At 60.2% G+C, this 25,046-nt stretch overlaps 2 protein-coding genes across 11 annotated transcripts in view; one reads left to right on the plus strand and one right to left on the minus strand.

The window, feature by feature from the left end:
• Nucleotides 1-25,046, minus strand: part of CHLSN (cholesin) — a 150,544-nt gene that overhangs the window by 41,096 nt on the left and 84,402 nt on the right. The gene's annotated exons all lie outside the window — the stretch shown is intronic.
• Nucleotides 4,141-22,367, plus strand: GPR146 (G protein-coupled receptor 146). 5 transcript variants are annotated; one of them, XM_014846649.3, is made up of 2 exons: nucleotides 4,141-4,294; nucleotides 17,239-22,367. In XM_014846649.3, the coding sequence occupies exon 2, from the start codon at nucleotides 17,253-17,255 to the stop codon at nucleotides 18,252-18,254; it is 1,002 nt and encodes a 333-aa protein (XP_014702135.2). In that variant the 5' UTR covers nucleotides 4,141-4,294; nucleotides 17,239-17,252; the 3' UTR covers nucleotides 18,255-22,367. The 5 variants fall into 5 exon arrangements, with proteins under 5 accessions (XP_014702135.2, XP_070340167.1, XP_044603377.1 ...); XM_070484066.1 differs by lacking the exon at nucleotides 4,141-4,294 and adding an exon at nucleotides 4,337-11,302; XM_044747442.2 differs by lacking the exon at nucleotides 4,141-4,294 and adding an exon at nucleotides 11,313-15,980.

Here is a 25,046-nt window from a genome sequence, read left to right on the forward strand (position 1 = left end):
CCCCGCGCTCTGGATCCGAGGAGCCCGCCTGACCGCTCTGAAGGACGCCTCGTGGCCACTGGGAGCTCTGCTTAAGCGAAGGCATCGCACGGTGAGGACCACCAGGTGTGCTTCAGAGACAGCAGCACAAGGCCAGTGCGGGGTGTCCCGCTGGCCCGTGAGCGCATTCTCCAGGGCGCCTGTTCAGCCTCAACCCCTGCGACGCACGAGAGCAAGAGGGCGAGGGGCATGGTCGGCACCGTACGGCCACGTCTGGCTTAGATAGAGCAGACACATGGCTGAGTAGCTGGAGCTGCAATTAAGCGTAGTCAGAAAGATCACAGGCTAACCCACCATTCCCTGAGATTTCCCTCCCACTTTCACGAAGAGATAGAGGGGCACCCCCCACCCCAATGCCCACACCCTTCCCACCCTGCTGACAGCCCCCAGGAGCGAGCTCCCAGAGGCCCCAGGCTCCTCTCCCAGCGCACTGTGTGCACACGGCCCCCGCGTGTCTCCCTTGCATCCACACTGTTCCCATAAAGGACCTGCCGCCCCTTCGCCCCGGGACTCCTGGCTGGAGTGTTTCCTATCGCGAGTGGCTGTGGGGAAAGCCAGGGCAGGCGGAGAAGACAGGCTCCTCTGGGGTTTGGGACGAGAGGACAGCGAGGCTGGCAGGGTGGCCACTTGGCATCCAGGGGTCCCAGTCCCGAGCGGAGAGCTGGACCCCTCCCCAAAGAGCATGCTCACGGGAGACAGTGTCCTTGCTCCCAACTTGGTCATCAAGGAGAGACAGCCAGCTTCTCTTTAAAAGGGTCCTCATGGCCCCCATCCTGAGTCCCGGTCTGCTGGGAATTTGGTCACAGGGTAGGCCGCTGGCGGGCCGTGTACGGACATCTGTGAGCCAGAAAGATGGCCCTCCTGCTCCCCGTCGCCCAGCTGCCACCGGCTGTCCCACCAGCTCTTGGGAGGGCTGGGTTTTCCAGACCCAAGCAGCATGAGCTTGGGCCATGCCAGGGCCATGGGCGTGTGGAGTGCCGGTCAACCTCTCAGGCTAGAAAGGGCGCCAGGAGAGACAACAGGAGGGACCAGGGCTCCCAGCATCACCGAAGCCGTGGGCAGGGAGAGTTGACACCATCTCTCTGGGCCTTGGTGGCCCCCCTCTGGTCCGGTCCCACAGTCCAGCCTGTTCCCACCCACACCCCATGCTGCTCCCGGTGTCTGTGGTGCTCTCCGTGAGGGTCAGAGCACCTGCTCACTGCCTGTCTCCCCCTGGCCAGGTCAGAGCAGGTCCTCAAGAGACAGCCACCAGTCTCATACGCTTCAGCTCAGCCACACCAAAGAAGGGCGCTGCTCGGGCCGGACGGAGGGGGCGGCAGTCAGCAGACAGCTGGTTGTTGCCCACTGCACCCTAGTCTGTGAGTGGCCCCCACGTGCCAGGGTCTGCACAGCATTCACGGGCACCAGCTAAAAACGACACTTTGATCATCATTGGGCCAGAAGACTAGGTACACGCTCAGACACCCACCCAGGGCGCTTCCCATGTCACTAACCGGAAGGGAGATCTGCTTCCAGAGGACAGAAAAGGTCCTGGCAGATGCCGCATGGGACGGAATTCAGGAAGGAGGAACAGACTGTGCGGGGGAGGGAGGGAGGGGGCCATGAGGTAATTTTCCTGACAAGGGCAATGACCTGTGATGACCATGCAGAAACCATGGACCCAGCTCTGAACCGACGGCCGAGACATCAGCCACACGCTGTCCGTGTGCCCAGTGGCTTCTGCAGGGTGAGACTCAGTTTCCCAGCAAGCCCTCTGAGCTTCCTTCTCAAAGCCTACTACAGTTTACCGCGTCCCTGAACAACGCTGTTACGTTAACACAGCCACACAGAGGTTGGAACGTGTAACCTCTCATAAACCACACTCAGAAGGACTAATAGTTTGAAAGGTTCTTTGTCCCTGATCAACACGTCACATAGGATCAAACGTACCCTATGGGGCATAATTACTAAAAGAAGGCACATCTTCAAAAGGAAGATCAGCCTGCCTTCTCAGCTGGGGCGGCTGTAACCCTGTCTCCCTCCCCACCCAGCCCTGAGAGGAAGACCCAGTGCAAACAGACCCTGGCCAGCAGGCTGCTCTCAAGTTCCCTGACCAGCAGCCTGACCAACAGCCCGGAGTCCCTCTGGTGTGGAATGTGGCTGATCTTATCAACTGCCACTCCAGAAGAACCAGGAAGACTTGCCAAGTCTCAGACTGCGGTAAGCAAAGGGCGCCTGTGATGTTTCCATAATCCGTGTGGAGGCATCTCGTAAGCTCAGCGGAGAACTGGGCTGGAGTGTCCCTTTGCTGCAGAGCGCGGCGCACAACAAAGGCACCAGCGACGCAGGGGAGCCCAAACCCACCTGGTTTTCAGAAATCGACACTAGACCATGACGCGGTCTGCCCGGGACGGTGGAGCTGTCCCTGCAGACATCTGGGTCTCGCACAGGAGTTGGCCTGAACAGCTGGGGGCAGCTAGCAGCAAGGTGCAACGTGGCAGCCTCTGCAGCACGTCACGTTCCCTGTCCCCAGCTATAAGGTGCCGAGCTTGCCTCAGCTGGGGGGTGGTCTCCCTGACACACACGGGTGCTCTGCCCTTCTCCGGAATCCTGTTTGCGCGGCAGAGAAAGTCTTTCTTTGCAGATAAGGCAGTGCGGCGAGCTGAGGGCTAAGTGGTTTAGATGGAGCTGAGAGGCTGGCTCTCCCCAGTTATAAACAGCAGCTCTCTGGCCGCAGAGCACCCTGTGGGCAGACGTCGTTAAGCCTGGCATTCCAGGCACTCCGGCCAGGAATTCTGGCGTCTGAGGCCATTCACACAAAGGAGGTAACAACACTTACTTGGCAGATTGCTAGGAGAACCCAAGGTCCCAGACCCTGATCTAGAAATCCAAAGACCACTCAGGTTCAAACCCTAGTTCCACTATCTGCTGTGTGACCTTGGATAAGTTGCTTAAGTTTTCTGAGCCTCAATAAAATTTAAAACCAAGAGAATATGGTATTTCATCGATAATTAGACATAGTTCCTCTCTCCTTTTAACATCTCTAAAGTCAGGATGCTTCTTAAAACGGAGAGTGTCAGAACATAATTGGCAGACTGTTTTGTTTTTAGCGGTCCATAAAATAGCGGTGTCCAGAGCATTAACGGCGCCTTAGATTTGGTGAGACGTGGGAGTATATCCCTCGAGAGTTGTTCTGAGAGCCTAACAGAAGCCGGCACACAGTAAGTCCTCCCTGGCTCTGGCTGTTAGACGTCAGTGCTGGCGACCTACGACTGATCTTGGCTCAGCGCAGATGAGCCATTGCGGGAAGCCCACTGTGATGCTGACCCGGTGTTGGACTGAGGAGCAAGCTAAGGTCTCGACACCAGGGCCAAGGAGGTGTAGGGGGGTCCGAGGGGTCTACAAATGACCTGGACAGAGAGTGACTCTGCCTTGCCCTTCAACCATAGGGAGTCTGGTCCCCCAGTTGACCCCCAACTTCCTTCTCCAGTCCGTGGTCAGGAAGCTATGCTGTCAGGCAGGATGACCCACAGAGAAGCCCTGAGCACGGCAGGGAGCACCACAAGGCTCAGGTCAGCTGTGGCTGCTGTCCTCATTACTGCTGATCCATTCAACCCTGGTCACACAGCCAATCTGCATTAAATTCTGCCACCTGCATACTTCCATCTGCAGAAGGAAATGTTCTTAGCTCCTGGGCCAGAACGTGCTGCTAGGGCTACCATCACACCACAAGAATGACAGCAGAGCGAACGGCCTTGTTCTTTAAACTTCCCCAACATTTTATTAGAACAGTAACAACAAAAATCAAGCAGGCTGCAAACAACGCGCTGTCTCTTTAAGCAGGTTCCTGCGGCCAGCTCAGTTTACAAAGAAATTCCTAAAACGAGGAAGCGGCGGGGAATCGGGACGCGGCCACCACACTTTGGGGAGCGCAGCAGGTGCACCTGGAAGGCCTAGATTACAACCCTGGGGGCGAGGGTGGGGGCTCTGCGCCCCGCAGATTGCAGCGCGCTCTGACTCAGCACGACCGGCCCCAGCAGAGCCCGGGCGCAGAGCCTGGTGCTGCCCGCGCTGACCCCGGGTCCCAGCGCGCCCGCCACCGGGGGGCGGGGCCAGCGGCCGGGGGTGGGGCCCCGCGGACGGACGGGCGGGGCCCCGCGGGCGGCGGTCACGTGTGTACACAGGCCCCGCGCGGCGCGCGCCGTGAGCCCGCCGCGTCCCCGGAGCCCGAGCCGCCCGCCCCGCGGCGACAGCGCGGCCCGCGGCCCAGCGAGCGGTGAGTGGGCGCGGGGCTGGGGTCGGGTCGGCCGGGCACACTCGGGCTCTCGGGTCCCTCGGCCCCGCCCTGGCGCTGTCCCCTGGGGGTGGCACTGTCCCCTGGGGGTGGGGGGCGCCACCCCGGTGCGCAGCGCTGTCCTCCGTGCAGGGTGGGGGGTGCTGTCCCCCTGGGGTCCGCTGTCCCCCGTGCGTGGCGCTGTCCCCGTGTAGGGCCACCTCGGGCCGCGCCGCGCCCGGCAGGGCAGCCAGGCCAGGCCGCCGCCCCGCGGTCATTAACCTGTCGGGGGCAGCTGCGATGTGCTGCCCGCGTAGCAGGCTGAACAGCAGGTTGGTTGACACGTCGGATGCTCGTGTTCTCCTGGGCACCACGGTTATAGCTTCCCTCCCCTTTTAGGATTATGAAATTCTCAGTAAGTTCTGGAACTACATCTAAATGGACATACTAAGTCTGTGGTTAACTGTATGGACGCTTGATAAAGCGTAAAACCCCCTGGGCATGGACAGGCTCCTTCACAGCTTCCGAGGAAGGCAGGGCTCCCAGCCTCAGAAACACCTGTCTGCCAGCGACAAGAAACCCAACTCAAGTTACCATCACGAACTTGTTAAGTCGGTTCTCTAGCTGGGCACTGCCCCAGAGTGGTGATCCACCAGTCTTTGGGGTGCAGACTCGAGAGCCTCAGGGTAATTTCGTATTTGATCACCCGTCACTGGACACATCCTCGCTGGAGGGCTCCGTTCCCCCTTTCGTGGCCAGCTCTTATCTTCACCATGCAGCACGACACTCCCTTCCCCTGTGCTCAGCATCTCACAGAGGAGGCATTCAATGACAAAGTGGCCAGAAGCTGGCTTCAGAGCCCTGCAAACCCAGGAGGAGGGCCAAAAAAAAAAAAAGACGACAGGCTTTTAAACCCCGCGGCTCACATTTGGCAAGAGCCCTCTGACCCATGTCACCGGCAGGAAGCTGTGGCTAAGGGGCGTCTGGCTGGGGGTCCGTGCTCTGACCTCGTTGTCCTGCCTCCCCAGAAAGTATGGAAACGTCCCGAGGGCAGAGGAACACAGCTTGAGGACAGAATGTGGAGGTCAGTGTGGACTCGTGTCCCAGTAATTCAAAAGCGCTGGCAGGTTGATGAGAGAAAGGCAAGGTCCAGCCACCTAACATGGGTGCATGTGGGGTTTCAGGTTAGGGTGTAAAACCGATTATACCTATTATATAACGGAAAAACCGACATTCTTGCAAAGATGTCTGCCTGTGTGACTTACAGGAAGAGGGAGAGGCTGCTTCTGGGACGGGAGAGGAAGGAGCTCCTGGAGGACGCTGCCTCCACTGCGCAGCCCCTAGGTTGTCATTTGGAATTCTGAAAACGTAACTGCCACCTGGCCTTTAACGATGGAATGGCACACCAGGCCCGAGTCCCCGGAGGAGGGGGTCACCTCCCAGAGAATCAGGCTGCCGTGCAAGGGCACACGACACAGTCATGCTCCTCATTCCTTCGATAGGGTTTCCCACTTATTTCCCCTTGCTTGCTGCTGGCTCCTGAACTCTCTAAGGCTAAAGCCACACACGTGACTGGGCAGCTCGGGCTGCATCTGTCCACAGGGTCTCACGGGCCCAGGTCCCCACAACGCCAGAGGGGACTCAGTCTGGAGATTTCTAATTTGAGATGCCAAAATGGGATGCTGCCGGGGAGCAGAGCTCAGTCCTGGGAGCCTCCATGTGTAGACAGAACACCCCTCGGGCAGCAGAGGGCCCGGGCGAGATGGGCCAGGTGTCCTTTCTGTCCCCAGCAGGGCCACCCTGGGTCCCTTTCTTCCCACACGTGCCCAGGAGCTTTTAATGAGAACCCAGCAAAGCGAGGGAGCAACTGCTCCTCTTAGACCAGATGTGACAGACGGAATACCCGGCTGGTTCCTCCCGGGAAGGAACGGGGGGCGGTGCTAGATGCGCGGCTCTGAGCTCCACCCAGGCAGGAGCACACCCAGTTAAAAGCCGGGGTGCGTGCGGAGCCCCGAGGGGTGCCAGGCCTGCCCAGAGTCTGAGATGGAGACTTGGCCTGTTCTCAGGCCGGCTCTTGAATTTCTAAGTGAGTCCCTGTGTTTGTTTTCGCCGGGTCTGTGCACCTGGAGGGCCACTCGCCTCGACCACGTGAGTCAGGGAACAGAAAGCCCCAGTAACTGTGCTCCCTGAACAGAGAGCCTGTCCCATCTTCTTCCAGGGACAGGAAGCCCGGCCCAGTGCAGGCGTCCCGCTCGCCCACTGGCGAGGCCCCAGCTGCCGGGTCTCGGTCCCCCGGCCCTTCCTGAGCTGCAGACATGCCCGTCTCCTCCGTGGAGAGAGACGCACTCTGTGTGTCTGCAATCTGAGCGGGGGCACCCGCTCCACTCTCACTGCTCTGCAGTTGAGCACCATAGAAAGCAAACACCACAAAACTCCGAACAGCCCATCTGCATAATGCCCGTCTCTTATCACCCCCGGGAGGGCACAGGGCCTGTGATAGTTATCAGTGTGCGTAAGCTGTCTACTCAGAAACCTAGGAAAACACCAGCCTTTCCGGAGCGTCTGTCTCCTCCCAGCGAGATGTTAATTGCAGCTAAAGCCTCTGCCCGTTATTACCAAAGGAAACAAACAGGAGCCCTTTGCAAAGCGTTCTGATGGTTCTAGCACATTCGTGTGAAGGTGAGTCTCATGGGGCTCATGGGGCTCAGCGGCCTCCGGGATGTCCACCAGGCCGACTGTGCCCATTCAGGATGCTCTGCCGGGCCTCACGGTCCTGTGCCCACAGCCCAGTCCCTGAAGTGCCAGAGGGAGTGCCCCTCACGCCCTCTGCTCTTCCTCGTCGCAGTGGGGCTCTGGGGCTCACCCTGGGGGAGAGCCTCTGACGTCACTGAGGCATCCCTTCCCCAGTTGGCCAGCCAGGTGTGGGGCACACGTGGAGCAGGGGGAGCACACGCAGGACTGGCATGGGTGTGGAGCCAGTGCGCAGGTAGGGGCCCCGGCGCCGATGCCCAAAACAGAACTCCACGGGTGCTTCAAGTTTGCCGAGTCAGTGAGAAGCAAGGAAGGGCCCTTGAGGCCGGGGATCAGCGTGCGCAGAGATGCTGGTGAGAAGGCAGCCGTGGACCTGAGTGGGTCCCCCTCATCCCGGGCGAGAGTGGCAGGCCCAGCTCTGATGGGCCCTGAGCACCAGGGGATAGAATTTCCTGATTCACAGAGGCGAGGAAGTAAAAGGTTTCAGTGAAACCAGTTCAGCTACCCTGGAATGGGAGGGTTCCTCTCTGCTGGTTTTCCATTTCAGCCGGCTGTGTGTGCCCGTGCACACTCACACGTGTGCACACACACAGGATTCCAGGGGTGTGGCCCGCCCATCACCCCAGCAGCCTGCTCCCTCGTCACTTCAGCCTGTTACCCTTTACCTCAGCCCTGGATTTTAGCAAAGTTCATTTTAGCTGCTTACAGACATTCATTTTTGTCAGGCTGTTTTATACCATTTTGGGCTCCTCTCTAAAAAGGCATAGGAAGAAAGACGCCGACGTCTTGCTTCAAAATGCTTCCAGCAGCCAGCCTCTGGGGCGTGTGGTCCTGGCCGGCAGTGAGTGGAAAGCGGGAACCGCAGGGCGGAAAGGGCAGGAGTCTCCGATGGTGTCCCGAGCCACGAGCCGAGAGGCGCCGGGCCCGTGGAGCCCGTCCCCTTGCTGGTTCCCCGTGCGGAGAGAGCCATGGTGCAGGCGGGGAGTGAGTGTGTCTGCTCCAGTTAACACCAGGGCAACGCCAGGAAATCCGCCGTTGGTACGAGAGCCCTAACCCGACCACAAAGACTTTAAGCTCTGCAAAGCCTCTGGATCTGACGGCGCGGCGAGGGGTCCCCTCCCCGGGAGCACTGACACTTCGCCTTTGACTGGTGCTCACGTCCTCACGCCCCTCCCCGTGGGCCCCCTCCATCTCTGTGTCAGTTGTCAAGGATTCCGAGCGAAGGGTCACAATGGCAGCTTCCTCTGAGGTCCCGGTATTTGGAAGATAAAGATCCCCACCCTCGTCATCCCAGCACAGGGACTAATGGCGGCTCACCCTTCTGTGCTTTACGTGACTGGATGATCCCTCCCAACAGTCTCACGAGGATTTGCCTAAGCTGGAGAGTAGGATAGTAAGTCACCTGCCTGACCAGAGCCACCCAGCGGTCAGAGCGAGCCTGGGATGGCGACCCGGCAGCCGGCTCCAGGGCCCAGATTCCTAACCACGTGGAGACTCCACGAAACTAAGTGGGACGTGGAGTTTTCCTTGCAGCATTTTATGCCAGTTCGCGTGGTCACCAACTCAGTTCTCTCTGCTGCCGGCAGGTGCGAGCTTTTGCAAAAGCAGCCTCGTTTATTATGGAGTTCTAAGGTTCCCGGTAAGGTTCGCATGGGGCAGAATGAGTTAGGCCAGGGGTCAAGGCGAGGCCTGGGGTCAGAGCCGCTTTCTCCAAGAAGGAAAACGACTGAGGGCCGGTGCTGTCTTGTTATGCTGCCATGGCATAGCAGGGTCCTGTGACCCGCAACCCTGGGCCACACTGTCCCCAAGCATGGAGCCCTGTGGGAGGGCAGCTGCCATGCACCTGTCCCCATCTGCTCCAGTCTGTCGCCCAGGCCTGCAGCAGCTATGGACAGCACCCCTCCTGATGGCCAGGGAGAGCTGCCATGCCTGCTGCTCGGATGGCCCGGCCTTCCTGCTCTTTCAGGGCTCCTCAGGCTGCTGGGCAGAGGCGTGGCCTGTCTGTGTGGCCAGCTTTCCAGTCAGCTCATCTCTCCTGTGGCCTGGCTGCCCCTGTGCAGGCCTCCACCCTAAACCTGTGTCCCGCAGGGCCCTTTCTGCCCGGCATGCTGACTCATGGCCAGCCACGGTGCTGCAGTGCGGGGTCGTGCTGTGCCTGCTCCTGGACCAGGGAGGGACTCTCTGGCCTGCTAACCTGGTGCTAAGCGTGCTGGCCAGGCCTCAGGGCTGTCTGCTGGGCAACTCCTAAGGAGGCGGCATGCCAAGGGGCTTGCAGGCACCAACGAGGGAGAAACCAGAGATGCCAAACCCCTGCTCAGGGCCCAGGGCAGAGCAAGGAACCATCTGACCCGGGCAGATGCTCCCACGGATTTCCAGGCTGGCAAGGAGAGCTGCCTGGTGGGCTTGGCCAGTGCCAGACCCACTGTGCTTCCACAGAGAGCCTCTTCTCTCGGGCCTCCAGGTCTGGAGGCAGCATCCTGGGTTTCCTCTCTGGCTTCTCCAAGTTCTCCACACTGTGAGCCTGGAGCAGACGTCTTCAGCATCCACGTGAGAGCCTGTAACCCTGCCGAGGAGCCTCCTGAGCCACAGAGACAGAGAGGCCCAGCTGGAGGGCACATGCAGCAGCACTGGGAGGCGGCCGAGAGCCCTCCCAGGATGGAAATTGGCAAGTGGAGGAGAGCATCTTTGTGAAAAATAATTGCTGGAGTCCAGAGGGTGTCTTGGAAGAAAACTACTTTGCTTTTTATGCACAAGAACATATTTGTAATGAGTGACTGCTGGCCCCAGTCGAGGATCCAGGAGACGAGGCTCTGCAGCAGCTAAGTCATTAGAAACTGGGCTGGGACGGGGAGCCCCAAAGAGCTCCGTCCGTAGGCCCTCCCCGTGGGTGCACAGAGAGCCACTGCCACACCACCACGGCCTCTCGCTGAGCCTCGTTAGGCCTGTCAGAGGCGGCTGCTGCGTCACCAGGCCTTGCTGACCGGGTGGGCTGAGGTCGTCCCACAAGCCAGCAAAGAGGCCTGATGGCAGTGCCGTTCGCCAAGTGCCACAAATGGGACTCCAGCTTTTCGGACCAGGACGATCCGGCCTTGCGAGCCTCAGCCGAGCCCTCCTCTGAGGGCGAGGCCACCCCTGTGCTGCAGAGCTGGCCGCAGCTGTGCTCCCTGCAGAGGCTCTGCGCGGCCCTGGCACCACAGGCAGTGGTCGGAGCGCCTGCACTTCACACTCAGGAGGAAGAAACTCCAAACCGCGAGGCCAGGAGCCTCGGGCCCCGGACAGTGGCTCGACGGCCTGGTCCTCTCGGACTCCTCTGTAGGAGAAAGTCACCTTTGACCTCAAGCCTCTCCCTAGGTCGCCCTGTGATGTGCGTGCAGCCAGGCTTGGAGGAAAGGAGGCAAGAGACCCCAAGAGCTGCTCGGGCATCAGGGCAGGGTTCTGAGTTGCCGAAGGGCTCGCCTGCATCAGGGTGCTTGCTTCTGCTCGTGCTTCTCAGGCCAGCGTGCCCTCTGAGGCCTGGCCTGGCGTCCAGCACCCTCCTGTAGCTGAGCTGCTCTGGTCCGCTGTTGTCTCTCCTGTCCCCTGCTGGCCCCACAGGCCTGGAACCACCTGCTCCGCTCTATCCCATCCAACAGGACTGGTCACACGCCTGGGCTGGCCCGGGGGCGGGCACTGCAAACTTGCCCGTGTGGAGGTTTTCTTCTTCACGAGAGTAATCAGAAAACAAACAAACAACCCTCAGAAAGAAAGAGAGGGCGTGTGAGTCACCTTAAGATGGTTAATGAGTCCTTTTACAGGAAAACAGGATAAGATGATAAGACAACCCCAGTGGTCCCTCATTCTTCTCTCTCAGCCAAGATGTTCAGCACCCGAAGAAGTGGGCCCGCTCCCTCCCGCCGGGCCATCACTGTGTCTCCACAGAGGCCCAGGGCCACAGCCCAGCCTGTTCCCGGCTGAGCAGTTGACCAGGCTGCGCACTCCCGCTGCTGGAGCCCTGGAACCCAGCAGGAACACGCCTGTCTGTGCCCGGTGTGCCCCTGCTGTGTGGACAAGGCTGTCTGCAGACCGGGCTCAGAGAACACGCTGCAGAGCAGAAGCAAGCTCAGACGCATGCGGCCAGGGCCTCGCGGGCACGTGCGGCATCTCTGCCCAGGGAGACCCGAGGCAGGGAGCTGATGGACTCTGCGCCGTCTGCCTGCGGACATGGCACACGCTGAGTCAGCCCGCAGCCACATCTATGTTCCTTGGGCTCAGTAGAGTGAGGTCAGTAAGGGTTTCTGGCTCAGAAAAGCTGTCCTGGGAGGCGGCTGGGACCCCAACCAGGCAGAACCAGGACCCCACCGAGGTGAGACAGCAGGCTGGCAGGAGTGGGAACCCACGGAGGGACTCGAGCAGCCCTGTGGAGAGGGGAGGACAGGAGGTCGGGCCATTCCTGGTGCCTGGTCTGGAGAGGGGGCTGTGGACGAGCTATAGCTGTGGGCACTGACGCAGGACCTGGGTGGACGCCACAAGTGGGTACCAGTCCCGGGGGAATCATGGGGGAGAGGCGGCGATGAGAACGGGAAGAAGGTGGCCACGCCAGCCAGGGTGAGCCTGGAGGCAGGCATGGGAGAGGTGGGTCAAAGCAGCGCCAGGGGGCTGGTCAGGTGGGAGGAAGTGGGCAGGAGGGGCTCCAGGGCACGGGGAAGGGGAGGGCAGGTCCAGGAGCAGAGGGCAAGCTCTGTGGGCAGCGCAGGCAGGCAGAGGTGGACAGCTCTGAGCAGGAGGTGTCCAGGAGGGGCCCGGGATAGGGTGTGGTGACGGGACTGACCTGTTCCTAAGGCCAGCCTGGACGAGAGGCCCACTGGGCTCCTCGCCGACCCTAACTCCTTCCACTGAGGGGACGCAGCAGGTGACGGGACCCCCAAAACTTGGATTATTAATGCTGCCATTTGGGGAGAATGTGGGGTGCCCCGTGCGCCGTGTTGGCCCATCGAGGTTCTGCAGGAGGGCCTCGCCCCAGGCCGGGCTTCTTCTCAGCAGAGGGGGCCCCTCCTGGCACCAGCATCTGCACCAACTGCGTTCCAAGTTCCTCATTCTCATGAAGGAAGTGAGCAGAGCCGGCTAACTGGAAAGGCGGCGGGCGGCCGAGGCCTGTGCCAGAGGGAAGTAGCCAAACCATTGTTCTCAGGCCCTGCCGCGTCCCCAGGGGGCCAAGTGGGAAGTCTCTGTCCCCAGGTTCCTGGCCTTGCAGAACCGGAGTGCACAAAGGGAAATGGGGTGACCTCAAGGAAATGGGACCAGCCCCCACAGAGGCCCCTCTGTGGCCAAGACAGCAGGCTCGGGGGCAGGAGGACAGGTAGGGGCCATCCTGCAGGAGCAGCACCAGGACAGGACAGGGCAGGACAGCACGACCCCCACCACGTTCTCTGGAACACCCATGCTGTGATGAGGGCAACCAGCTGCAAGACTGGAGCGCCGTTCACCAGCTGCCTCGCGGCTCGGGCAGGTGGGACACTTCCTGCCACCACCTCGCCTGCTCTCTCCAGACCCACAGCTGCACGGCACTTCGGGGGGTGCAGGCCGAGCCCCAAGTGGAGCCATGGGTGCAGCCACTGCTCCGGCCTTCGGAGCACTTCCGTCTGCTTCCTGTCCGTGCACGCTGTGCCATGCACACGACAGTGAGCTGGCTCCACGGAGAGAGTGCTTGGACCCACGTCCACAAACGCCTGGCTGGAGGACTGACGAGCGCTGTGGCGCTGCCCATCTCGGACAAGCCCATCTCCAGGCACCTGGGCCGGAAGGTCTGTGTGTCCTGGTGACATGACCCCCGCAGGGGTGACGTCACCGATCTGCTCCTGGCCCTCTGCCCCCACTGTTTCCTTCTCTCCCACACTGCTCACCCTTCAACCTTACATGGACGAGAGTGAACACTCCCCACTTTAGAAAATGCCAGACACTCATGTCTGCAAAACAAAGCAGCTCCTCTGACGGGGGCCCTTTGCTCCCACATCTCTCAGTGGCCCCTGGAGAGATGGGTGCCTCCAGGAAGAATGCTGGAACAAAAAAGGGTGTTGCTTTCAGACTGACCGAAAACGGATGAAAATTGGTACCTTTAACTCATAACCTGGATTTGACATCAAAACTGTCCTTGTAATTGACATGTAAGAAAACTGCGCACAGAAGCTAACTCAAGTGCGTGAAATAAAGTTTATGAATCCTGCATTTGTAAGCTGCCGGCAGAGAAAACCTCAAGTGGGTTTCCCATCTGAAACCCGGCGCTGACGTTGGTCGCTCTCCCGTCTATGTGGGGGCGGTTCATGCGCACGCACACAGCTCCTCTCAGGCGGCGTGAGCCAGGGACACACGCACATGTGAATGCACAAGGAAATTCGACACAGATTTTATTCCGCGTGACGACTGCCCAAGAATCCAGCAGTTCTCACCCAACTCGGGCCGCTCGCTGGCTGCCCTTTCTGCGCCCCTGCTGCCCCTGCGGTGGGCCATTGGCAGTCCAGGCAGCAGCTCCCTCGGCCCCGTGCCTGGGGGGGGGGGGGGCGGGGGGCACGGCTGGAGGACAAACGGGCCTGCCGGCAGCTCTGTCCTCGGATGAAGCCCTCCCCTAGAGGAGCGCTCGGCTTCGCGGCCAGCTTGGCCCCTTCCGTCCGCGTTGATGGCCGCACAGCACGGCGATGCTCAGAGCCTGCCTGCCCGCCCTCAGCCATGGCCGGGCCGTCCAAGGGCTCTCTGTGCTCGGTGCTCGAGTGACAGCCGCCCGACTGCTCTCTCTCCATGGCAGTCTCTGGGAGGCCCAGCTTCCTGCCCTTCATCTCCACAGACAAACGTCTGCTCGGTGCACTCTTCAAGGGAGAAACGGAGCTGATTGACCCTGCCCCCACGCTGAGCACGGGGACTGGCCTCTGGACTGGGCAAGGCTTGGCCAGACTGGCCCCACGGCTCCTGGATGGGGCAGGGAAGCCGAGGGAGGTGCCAGCATGGCTGGACAGAGCAGCGGGTGCCCCCCGGGCGGAGAGCCGGAGGGTGGGAGCATGCCTGATCCCCGGCGCCGGCCCCTCCAGGCACAGCCCTTGTTTCTTGAAACTGGCTGTAAACAGAGATAGGGAGGGGCCGCCGAGCCTGCCAAGCCAGGCAGAGACTTTGTGAGCAATTTACTAGAGGAAAAACAAGTGGTGCGCTTCCACACTGGGCACGGCGCGTGCGCCACGGCTCACACACGCACAGGAAGCCGCACTGCCGGGCTCCTGCTGATAAGGAGGCTGTGGGCTCCGGAGAAGCACCCGGGCCCTCCCTGGTGCCTCTGCTGTAGCGTCGCTTCCTGACGGGGCCCACGGTGCAGGCAGAGACATGGGGGATGTGGAGTGAAGGTAAGGGCCACGGCTTGGCGCTGGCCGCCTGGCGGTGTGCTGGGAACTCGGGAGGAGGCGCCGGGCAAGCCAATGCCAGCGCCACACAGGACGAGCCCTTACCCGGTGAAGTGAAAGGGAAACTGACAGGGCAGGACCTAGAGAACAGGGTTGTGGGGCCGAGAGCATGTCTCTCTGGGTGCCCGGGCCAGGGCTGTGATGGCGGGCGCAGAGGGCACACGGCCTTCCTTGCTGGCAGATACCCCACACGAGTGCCTGTCCTGGCGACGGCAGAGGGCCCTTGTGTCCAGGGGCTGACCCCCACCCTTTCTGTCCCCATGTAAGGAAGAGACTTGAAGATGAGAATGGGTGGGCACGTCTCAGGCGGACTCTAGGCGCCCTTGGACGCGAGGCAAGCTGGGCAAGGCCAGACCAGAGGGGTATCTGGCCGTGGGCTGGTCACGGTGCGGACAGGGTGCCCTGGAGTGAAAAACGTCTGCTGTGGCCACAAGGACACACAGTGTTTCCTGGGGACTTGAGGCCAGGAGGTCTGGTGGACCAGCACCCCACGACCGTGGGCCCCAGCTCCCACCCCCCAGTCACCCTCAAACCCGCAGCTCAGCAGGCAGGAGCCTTGAGCAGACGGACAGACACACCGTGGGAGGAGACGGCATTAGACCAGGAGAACGGAAACCGGCCGTTCAGTCAGCTAAAGGACGACAGAGAAGGACTCCTCCCCAGCTCACGGGGAGACCACAGCTTCCCGAGGGAGCCCCTGCCGGGGGGGGGCTGGCTTGGACCCGCCGGCCTCCCGGGATTGCACCACCTGCCGGGTGCTCCCTCCTTGTCCCTGGAACACAGCCTCCGGGGTGCAGAGTGCCCGCTGGGGGAGTACATGCTTCTGAGTGACTCGGTGGCACATGTGGGCAAAGCCGCCAGCGCCTCGCCAGCAGGGCCTGCATCCTTCCCACCTGCTGCATGTCATCCAAGCCTGCTGGGTGGCACTTGTTAGGGTTGCACAACGTTGCCACAAACACGGTGTCCCTCCCGTCCACGCTGGAGTGGGAATTCCCACAGCCCCAGCCCGCCCGTCGTGACTGACGACGCTGCCAGAGCAGCCGGCCCCGTTTCCTTCGTCACTGCCCACCGCCGCTGACCCACGTGCTGGCCGAGCCCCGCGGTGGCAGACGCTCCCCTCCCTCACCACTGTGAGCCCAGCACCCAGCATGGCGGCGGGACACGCGGACGGTCGGGAATTGACGGGTGACTCGGCTTGTTCCCCTTTCCCCATGTTCGCGTCCCACCAGGCAGGGTGCTGCAGGCCTGGCTCCGCCTCCTCCCGGGGGTGGGCTGGCTCCTCACGGCGCCCTGGAGCCTGGGAGACAGACGGCCGTGTGAGCCGCGAGGATGTCTCCTCGTCCTGGGCACAGGTCTGCTGAACCCAAGGCCGTTGGAACGTGAGGTTTTCCTCCAAATAACTGACGTTTCTGAGGAACGTCTGCTCTTCCCTACGTGGCGCCCCCACCTGCCCGGCCCCACTCGGGGTCTCACCGACTCGCCGCAGCCACGGTCTCCCACTCCATCTGCACGGCTCCAAGGTCGGTGGAGGGGGGTACGGGGAGCAGGGCCACCTGCCCACACCCACCGTTGCAGCGCCAGCACCGGGCAGGTCATCTCCCACAGGCACTCGTCCACCCCAGGAACTGCCAGGCTGAGAGGGGTCTGGGTGCGTTTCTTCACTTTGAGACAGCCTACAGGACCAAGGCACCAGGTGGCACAGGACGGCCAGGCCTCCAGTCCCATGGGCCACACAGCCCTTCTCAGAAGGCAGGATCCCTGCCACCTGGCTTAGCGCCTGCCACTCACCCCGGCACACTGTGGGTCATGCACACAGAGCTTGGTTCGGCTGCTCACACGTGTGCACCCACGCCCACTTATGGGGCTCACGTGCAGCATTCCAGTGCTGCCCAGGAGGTATGAGAGAGACCAGGTGGGTTTCTGGCCACCAGACACAGGTGTAGGGGGCAGGGCAGAGGGACCATGCGGTTCCCACGCGCGCTGTGCAGGGTCCAGGTTGATGCAGGGAGGCAGGAATGCATCCAGGTGGGCTGGCAGCCTCGCTGGTGGAAGCCTGCGTTCCTGAGTGGCAGTGGTGGAGGGGCTGACAGGCAGAGTGGCTGGGCAAGGGGGAGGTCCACTCCTCCCGCCAGGACAGGCCCCTCTGGCCTTGGCTGAGTCACTACCTGTCACCAAAAGGCCTGTGGCCGCACGTGCGTTACAGCCCGAGGGCCAACCGGCCATGCCCTCGTGGGCAGTCTGTCCTTTCATCCCACTGCGGAGTGAAGAGGCTGAAATGGGGGGCGGCCAGGCAGGTCCTCCCCTGGACCTGCACCCCCCAGGGGCTCCTGGGCCAGGGCAGCAGGGGCCCGCAGAGCACCCCTCTGGTGGAGAGAAGCCCCTGAACCCGAGGAGGCGAGCAGGTTGGGGCCCACCCTGGCTCGGATGCGGGAGGGGGCGCAGCGCCTGTGGGAGAGCCTCCCCGAGTGTCCTGGACGAGGTGTCGCGGCTCAGCTTCTCCTTGGGAACAGGCTCAGGGGGCTTGCCGTGGCCGTCGAGATGACCACAGCCTTGTGACCCTTCTGGCACAAAGTGGCCCAGCTCAGGACTTAAGGCCGCTTTGCTTGCAGAGTGCACACCCTGGGGACAGGTTCCTTTCTAGAGGGCCGTCACTCCTGACGGCTTCTGTGCTGGCCTAGGGGCGGGGCTTTGTCCCGTGCCCCCTCTGCCTTTCCGAAGGCCTCGGAGGCGGGGGTTCTGCTCGAGGAGATGACTCACTCTCTGCTGCTTTCCCCACAGAGCCCGGCTGCGCCATGTGGAGCTGTGGCGTGCTCAACGGCACGGGCAGGGGCGAGGACCAGCTCCTCTGCCCGCACTCCCACCTGGTCCTGTCCGTCCTCTCCCTGCTCTGCCTCGTTGTCGGCGTCCCGGTCGGCCTGGGCTACAACGCCCTGCTGGTCCTGGTGAACCTGTGCGACCAGAGCAGCATGACCATGCCCGATGTCTACTTCGTGAACATGGCCGTGGCAGGCCTGGTCCTCAGCGCCCTGGCGCCCGTGCACCTGCTGGGCCCCATGGCCTCCGGGTGGGCACTGTGGGGCTTCAGCAGCGAGGTCCACGTCACGCTGCTGGTGCTGTTCAACGTCTGCTCGCTGGTGACCATGTACTCCACGGCCCTGCTCTGCCTGGACTGCTACATCGAGCGGGCCCTGCCGCGCACCTACATGTCCAGCGTCTACAACACCAGGCATGTGTGCGGCTTCGTCTGGGGCGGGGCGCTGCTCACCAGCTTCTCCTCCCTGCTCTTCTACATCTGCAGCCACGTGGCGGCCAGGATCGTTGAGTGCTCCAGGATGCAGAACGCCGAGGCCGCCGACGCCATCCTGGTGTTCATTGGGTACCTGGTGCCCGCCGTGGCCGTGCTCTACGCCCTCGTGCTCATCTCGCAGATCCGGAAGGAGGACACGCCCCTCGACCAGGACGCAGGGAGGCTGGACCCCTCAGTGCACAGGCTGCTGGTGGCCACCGTGTGCACACAGTTTGGCCTCTGGACGCCACACTACCTGACCCTCCTGGGGCACACGCTCCTCACCGCTCGGGGGAAGCCCGTGGATGGGCACGACCTGGGGATACTGCTCTTCGCCAAGGATTTGTCGCGACTGTTGGCCTTCTCCAGCAGCCCTGTGATGCCACTGCTTTACCGCTACATGAACAGAAACTTCCCCAGCAAACTCCAGCGGCTGATAAAGAAGATGCACTGCAGGCACCAGAGCTGCTCTGTGGACCACGCCGGGGCACAGCAGCGGTCGGCGTAGACGGCAGCTCCGCGGGCACGGCCGCCCTGAGTGCCGGTCCTGGGGGCCACCGCCAGTGCCCACTGCGGGGCCAGCTGACAGGTGCCCCGGTGCGCGCCCTGGAGGCACAGTCTGCAGGCACCGAGCCCCAGCCCGTCGCCCCCTCCCTCCCGGGTCCCAAGTCCTGGGGGGAGGTGGCCGCATCTCGCCTGGACGCAGCACTTTGTCATGGGCACGCTGCTGCTCTCCCAGTGGAGAGCGCTGAGGCAAGAACAGGACGAGGCCCGTTCTCTTCAAGTTCTCCGGGTTTTTCCAAAAAAGGCCATGGCCATGCTGTTCAAGGCAACAGGTGCCTGGTGTACAGACAAACTGTACTCTCCCACGCGACATTCAGGGCCGCACCCTCACCAACCTACTACCTTCAGGCTCCTCCACGTTGGGCTTCCTACACAACGGGATGGAAAGTTAAAGCCAGTATTTATGCTTTGTTTCTAGTGTTAAAATACTTGATTCCCCCCTTATTTTTTTTGTTTGTTTATAAAGAGATATTTGATAGCAGAGTCACGAAGTATGAAAATGAAGGAAACAATACAAAAGAACACGCACATCGGACTGGGTGGGTGGCTGTGCTCCCGAGGAGTTGGTTTGTGGTTTGTGGAGGAGGCTGGGGCTGCACGGGGCACTGAGGACAGGCCTCCGAGAACCGGCCCGCGTCACATGCAGGGGAGTGTCAGGACATGTCAGAGAGGAAGGAGGAGTCCAAGACGCGGCTGTCATCACCGGGAGCAGTCAAGTAGCGCTCGCAGCTCGCCCACTCAGCGCACCTGCAGCCTCGGCTGCCCTTCCGGGAGCGTCCGCTGACTTGTGTTCAGTATCGATCTGTCCTTCCAGATCACTCCCCAGAGGGCACCCGAAACTAAAGAAGATAAATAAACTGAAGGAAAACCCACAAACGCTGGAAGGGGCTGCCCAGTGGGGAGATCTGGGGGGCTGAGTACCCTCTGGCGTCTGGTCCAGAGTGGGGGCCACAGGAGGCATCCCGGCTCCCTGAGAACGAAATGTCATCGACACCTGTCGGGTCCTCGTTAACTGACACTGCAGGGGACCTAAGCTGGGCCTGTTTCACCGGGAGGAGCTGGGTGGGCGTCAGGAGGAAGCTAAACACGGGGGTGGGGGGGGTGCAGGAGCCGCAGCCCCCTCCCTCCCACCACGTCTGCGCCAGCGGAGGGCCCTCCGTCAACCTAGATCCTTCTGCCACCCTGCGTTCTGCAGACATCTACTTCAAACACGTGGGAATGAAAGAACCTCCTTTTCTCCACACCAGCCCGAGCCTTTATGATTAAATCACAGGCCTGCAACCCTCTGATCCCCAATTCCGAAACCCAAAAAGCTCTAAAAACAAAGATTTCCCTCCCCAGGTTTGCAGCAAATTCATTTGGCAGCGCGCCCTGGCCTGAGTGCCCCGAGGGCACCTTGCTGAGGGGAGATGAGTGGGATTACGGGGCGCCCCAGCCCCCATGTTCCATAAGACACAGTGTACACAGCATCCTAACTTCTGCCTGCCTGACGGCCTCTGAGTTCTGGCCACCTGGCCCCCAGGATAAGGGTGGCTCTCTGTGGCATGCCACACGGAGGAACCACCCCACCTGGTCCTAGTCTCTTGGAGAATTTAGCCCACTGGCCAGCTGTCATTTTACCACCCCTCCAGGATGCTGTGCCCCAGTCGAGTCTGCCTGTGCAGAATCGTGATGATACACTGGATGCCAGGGCCCTGGTCCCCCTGCCCCGGGCGGCTGACACTAGACAGCTTCTGTGGAGCTGTCTGCTTCCTCGCCAGGAAAGCTCAGGGTGAATGACAGAAGCTCCTGGGTTGCGTCTGTTGGTGAATGTGCTGTTCCCACTTAAGGGCTCAGCCACCCCTCTGCTGTCCCAGTTGCCAGGTGTGCCAGGATTTCCCCTCAAGCCCTGAAAGCCTCAGGCCTGACCCCGACTCCTCAAGCACACGGCCCTGTGGAGAGTCCGTTTCTCTGAGGAATGAGCCCAGGGCTGCAAGGCAGGGGGTCCCGTGTTGGTGCCCCCTTGGGAACCCTGGTGTTGGCTGACGGGGTGACAAGTGTGGTTCCAGAGTCCCCAGCACAGCAAGGGACTCTGACTTCGACACGGCTGCTGCTCAGTCTGTGGTTCCCAGCTGGCCGAGCAGACCTGGGGCCAAGGTCAGGCCAAGGTCTCCCTCCCAGAGCCTGGTGCCCTTAGGGGCACGGGATCTGGTGGGTGGGCTGGTCTGTGGTGGCGAAGTCGGGTTTAAAATGGACAGACTCCTGTCCTTGCTGATCCCTTGCTCCAGGACAAAGCTCCTGGGAACGGCGCAATTCTGAAAGCACAGAGCAGAGGCACTGGTCTCTGCCCACGGCCGAGACCCCGCAGCCCCGCCGTCGTCCCCAGATGGAGGCGGCAGCCTAAAGTCACTTGTTTCTTTCCCATCGCTCCGTGGCTTTGGTTGCAAACTGGCCAGCTAGTCTCTGGGGGCCTGGGAGGGTCGTGCCGGGGCAGCCATGCATTTCTCTGCTCCGCCCCCTGTCCAGTGCCCACCTCTGCTGGTGACAGAGGGGTCCCAGGGACAAGTTGGCAGCCTGGTCGGCTCTTCCCAGTGGAGCACAAGCCCGGTGCAGACCCTCGTCTCTAACTGAGACCCTGCACTGCTGACGCTATGCCTGGGGTCCCATCTCCCACGAGGGTCAAACCCAGGCGCCTGTGCCTCCGCCCTCCCCTTCCCGCTGGGACAGCTCGGCCACTAACCCAACATGGGCCCATGGGCGTTCTTGGGCCAAATTCGTCTGGGACTGGCATTTCTCTTACTTCCCCGGGATGTCTGATTCTCAGTACTTCTGCCACATTGCCAAAAAAATGGACAGGATTTTGAGCTACTCAGAGAAGAATGAGGAGCTATCTGGAAAAAGCCAAGGTAGACTGTGAACTCAGTCCTAACTTTTTAAATTGACCAATCCTGTATTTCTTCAAGTGAGTTTACAAGATACCAGGATAAAAGTTTTTCAGTTTATGTTCCAAAGTCACTGATTTTGCTACCGACACTTCTTGACTGTTATAATTTTAAAATTAATGCTCTTATTTTTGTTAATCTACAAAAACTCATCTACCTTGAGATGCTTCTTTCTTTAAAAGATTCCAAAAGGTGAGTTTAATCTTGGGTTTACTTAACGAAGGTTATAAAATTTATTATAGGAAACTGGATCTATTGCTAATTGTGGCAGATAGATCAAGAAATCAACAAATATATGTTCCTTTCTAAAAATCACCTGACAAAGGATAAACCAGAAATAAATTACTGAGAAGTTAAATTACATGCCAAATTCTTGAATTTAAAACCACGTTGGAAAATTTGGGGGCCTTCTCATTTCTAATCTGTTAATCCTGCCCCAGGGGCTGCACCTGTTTGCCTGAAGTTCTGTAAATATGAGAAAGAAGCAGCTGCTGAAGAAAAAACATACACATTTGAAGGCTATTAAATTATTTGATACCTATGATCCAATTTCTGAATTCTTAAAATGTGCATGTCCAGGGGTGTGTGATGTATATCAGAAAACAGCACAGAAGTACCATAAAACTGGTATTTCCCCCATAATGAGAGTCTCAGCATCCTTACTCCCCTCCCTGCAGTTCCTCCGTGCCACAGTCCTGTCGATTAGCCACCATCGTTCTGTTCCATGCGGGCCCCGCACCTGCTGCTGCCCTGTGACCGGCAGTCCTTGCTGGTGACCCAGGGCTCGGGCTCAGACACGTGCCAGTGGTCAGCCTCGGGGGCGAGTCCAGGAGCAGCCCACCACTCCTGCAGATGCTCCTCTTCCCTGAGAACACAAAGTTTAAAACTACTGACTGCAGCCCGCGGGCTTCGGGGAGAGCAGACGGCGGGTGTCCTGGTGGCTCCAGGGGGGTCCCGTGGGAGCCGTTCGTCTGTCACCCACCCTCTGCAAGAGGGGCCGTCTCGCCACTGGTTAACGTTGCTTTGCACACAGTAAGCACTCGATAAATGTGAGAAATGAATAAGTGAATCACCCAGGAATGAAGTAATTCAAACAATCCACTTTGTGTGAATAAAGAACGTGCAGTTTAAAGAACTGTTATGAGCCTGCCGTATTTTCTTGAACGCGTCTGTGTGTCAGACGGGAGTCTGGGTGTCGACTGTTCTCAACCCTCCTCTCGACGCAGCTCAGGCTGCCGTGAGCAAAGCCCAGGATGGAGACCTGAAGGCCCCCTGCCACTCGACTCAAGGTAAGGTTATTCCCATTCAGAGAATCTGCAGGGTTGGTTTTTTAGGTTTCTATCAAGGAACCGACGCATAAAGAAACAGACTAGTGAGCTGCATCCCCGTGTTAGCCCGTCGTCACCAGCACACGGCCAACCGTGTCATCCTGCTGCCTGGCCTTCCCTGACCCCACTAGGAACCGCAGGAGTGGGATAACCACACTGGGAGCCCGCTCCTCGCCAGGCTGGGGGATCCCTCCCAGAGCCTGCCAGCGGCTCCCAACCGTCTTCAGCCTGGGTCCTAACCCCAGGGTCTCCACCACCTGGAGCTGGAATCCACCACTCTGGGACTCCCACCTGCTGATGCTGCGTTTCCTTCTGAAGCTACGGGGCCAGGATACTCCCTCTTCCCCACGCTGGCCCCATTAGAGACCCAGAGACATGAGCGGGCGCGTCACCCTCAGAAGCAGCACTGGGTGTGCTCCTTCAGCCCTCCACAGCCGGCCACGCACTAGCGCATTCAGCACCCTCGGTCTCCACCACCACGAGGACGGTCCAATGTTACCCCACGTGCAGACCAGGAACAGACCGAGCCCAGCTGGCCCGGGGGGCAGAGCAGGGTAGCACCCTTAGGCCAGGCGGCTGCAGAGAGAGCTCTAACCAGTTTCCCTGCGTTCTCTTCTCTGGCTCCTCCAGTCTTGCATCCAATGACATTTGCAGACTGCTGCTGGCACCTGCTCAGCCACCACTAGACTCTGGTTTGCCAAGGCCTTTCAGGAGCTGGTGCACAGAAATGAGCACAGTCCCAAAACACTCCCAAATGAGCCCAGCCAGAAAGAGTGGGCCCCTGGCTTCTCCAGCAAGATGCAAAGGTGTCAGGGGCTCGGAAGGGATAAGCCCTTAGAAATGGGCTTGGTCTGTGAAGATGCTGTGGAGGCGGCTGGGCTGCACGTCTCGGCCTGGTACCCACCGTCTTGGCGTTTGTGTTGCTCACCGACGAGGCTGTCTAACTGTGTGTCCCTTACAAACGGGGCACACTTTGGCCTGTGTTAGACTTGATACCATTTTTTACTGCTGTCTAGCATCCCATAGACTGTATCACAATTTATCTGTTGTTTGTGGACATCTGGGTTGTTCCCAACTTCGGGCTGGTGTGAATGGTGCTCTCCCGGGACTGAAGTGCTGGGTCGGGGCACACACCTTCAACCTTGCACACATGCCTACCTGCTTCCCAAAGCGGCTACAGGTGTGCACTCCCAGGAGCAGAGCGCCAGCACGCCAGCTCCTCGTCCTCACCAACCCTTGGCGTTGTTCATCTTTCTGCCTACACGGTGGGAGCGTGGAGGCAATCCCCAGCTGTTACAGGGCCGAGGCCCTTCTCGCCATTGGCCGTCTGTACCTTCGCTCTCTGAAGCACTTCTTCAGGTGCTCTGCCTGTGTTTTAGCTGATTTGAGCTGCTTCTTGAATATTCTGGACAAAAGCCCTCACCATTGGCTCCTGACCTGTGTCCTCCCCTCCATTTCCTTGTCAACCGAAGGACAAGCCCTGGCCGCATAACAGGGAAGTGGGCAAGATTTCTGCAAAGTTCTCAGAAGACAGACACCTCAGAAAACCCCGTTCTTCCCGGGGGGAAGGAGGCCAAGGGCACCACAAGAACAGCAGGATTTAAGGGACGGAGCCGTTGTTTCAGCGACACCTCTGATGTCCCACGACCTTCATGCCTGAAGCAGCACGGGCACCCACCTGTCTGTGTCCTCACCAAGAGTGGAGTTTGGAGAAACTGCACGTCTGTCGGCCGTCGAGTGGGGGACATCCAGAAAGTGCACAGGTGACTCGGGGACACAACTCCAGACCCAAGTCCCTAAGGGACACAGAGTGCAGGGCAGGGCGGGAACCGAGGGGCAGGCACACGTTCTGATCTCCACAGGAAGCAGGTGCCAGCACAGGAGGCTGTCCAGGTCGCCCAGGGCCCGGGACGACTAACTTTAATGCAGAGACACAACAGTGCTGCCCGGTGCTGGCAGAAGCCACTCGGCCAGCTCTCGGGGGCTCATGGGACCACCAGTGCTCACATCTGTGTCTGTTACCTGCTGTGTGGCCTGGGGCAACTTCTTAGCTTCTCTGGCCCCTTTCCTCCTCGGGAAAATGGGGCAGCTGTGAAAATCGAGTGGATCATTCCTAGACAGCACAAGGTACCTGGATGTGCTCGGTAATCGCGAGCTCAGGTTATCACTTCTCGACAGGCATCTATGGAGTTACGGCGAGAATTAAACCAGCACAAGAGGAGCCGAGGTTCCACGACAGAGGGCACCTGGAGGTGTGTGCCAGGTGCTGCTGCCGACAGGAAGAGACCTGGTCACAGAGCAGGCTCACAAGAACGCAGACTCCTAACTGTATCCCCAGAACAAACTGGGGTGCCCCCCAAAGGGAACCATCCATGGCTTTTGGTTAAATGATGAGAATGGTTTGAGGCCATCAGTGGGAACGTCCAGTGTGGGTGTAGGAACCAGCCTGGCCACTGCCGAGCTGTGGAGAGGCTGGAATGGCCAAGG

This window comes from Equus asinus, chromosome 14 (assembly GCF_041296235.1).
Source record: "Equus asinus isolate D_3611 breed Donkey chromosome 14, EquAss-T2T_v2, whole genome shotgun sequence".
Taxonomy (NCBI): Eukaryota; Metazoa; Chordata; class Mammalia; order Perissodactyla; family Equidae; genus Equus; species Equus asinus.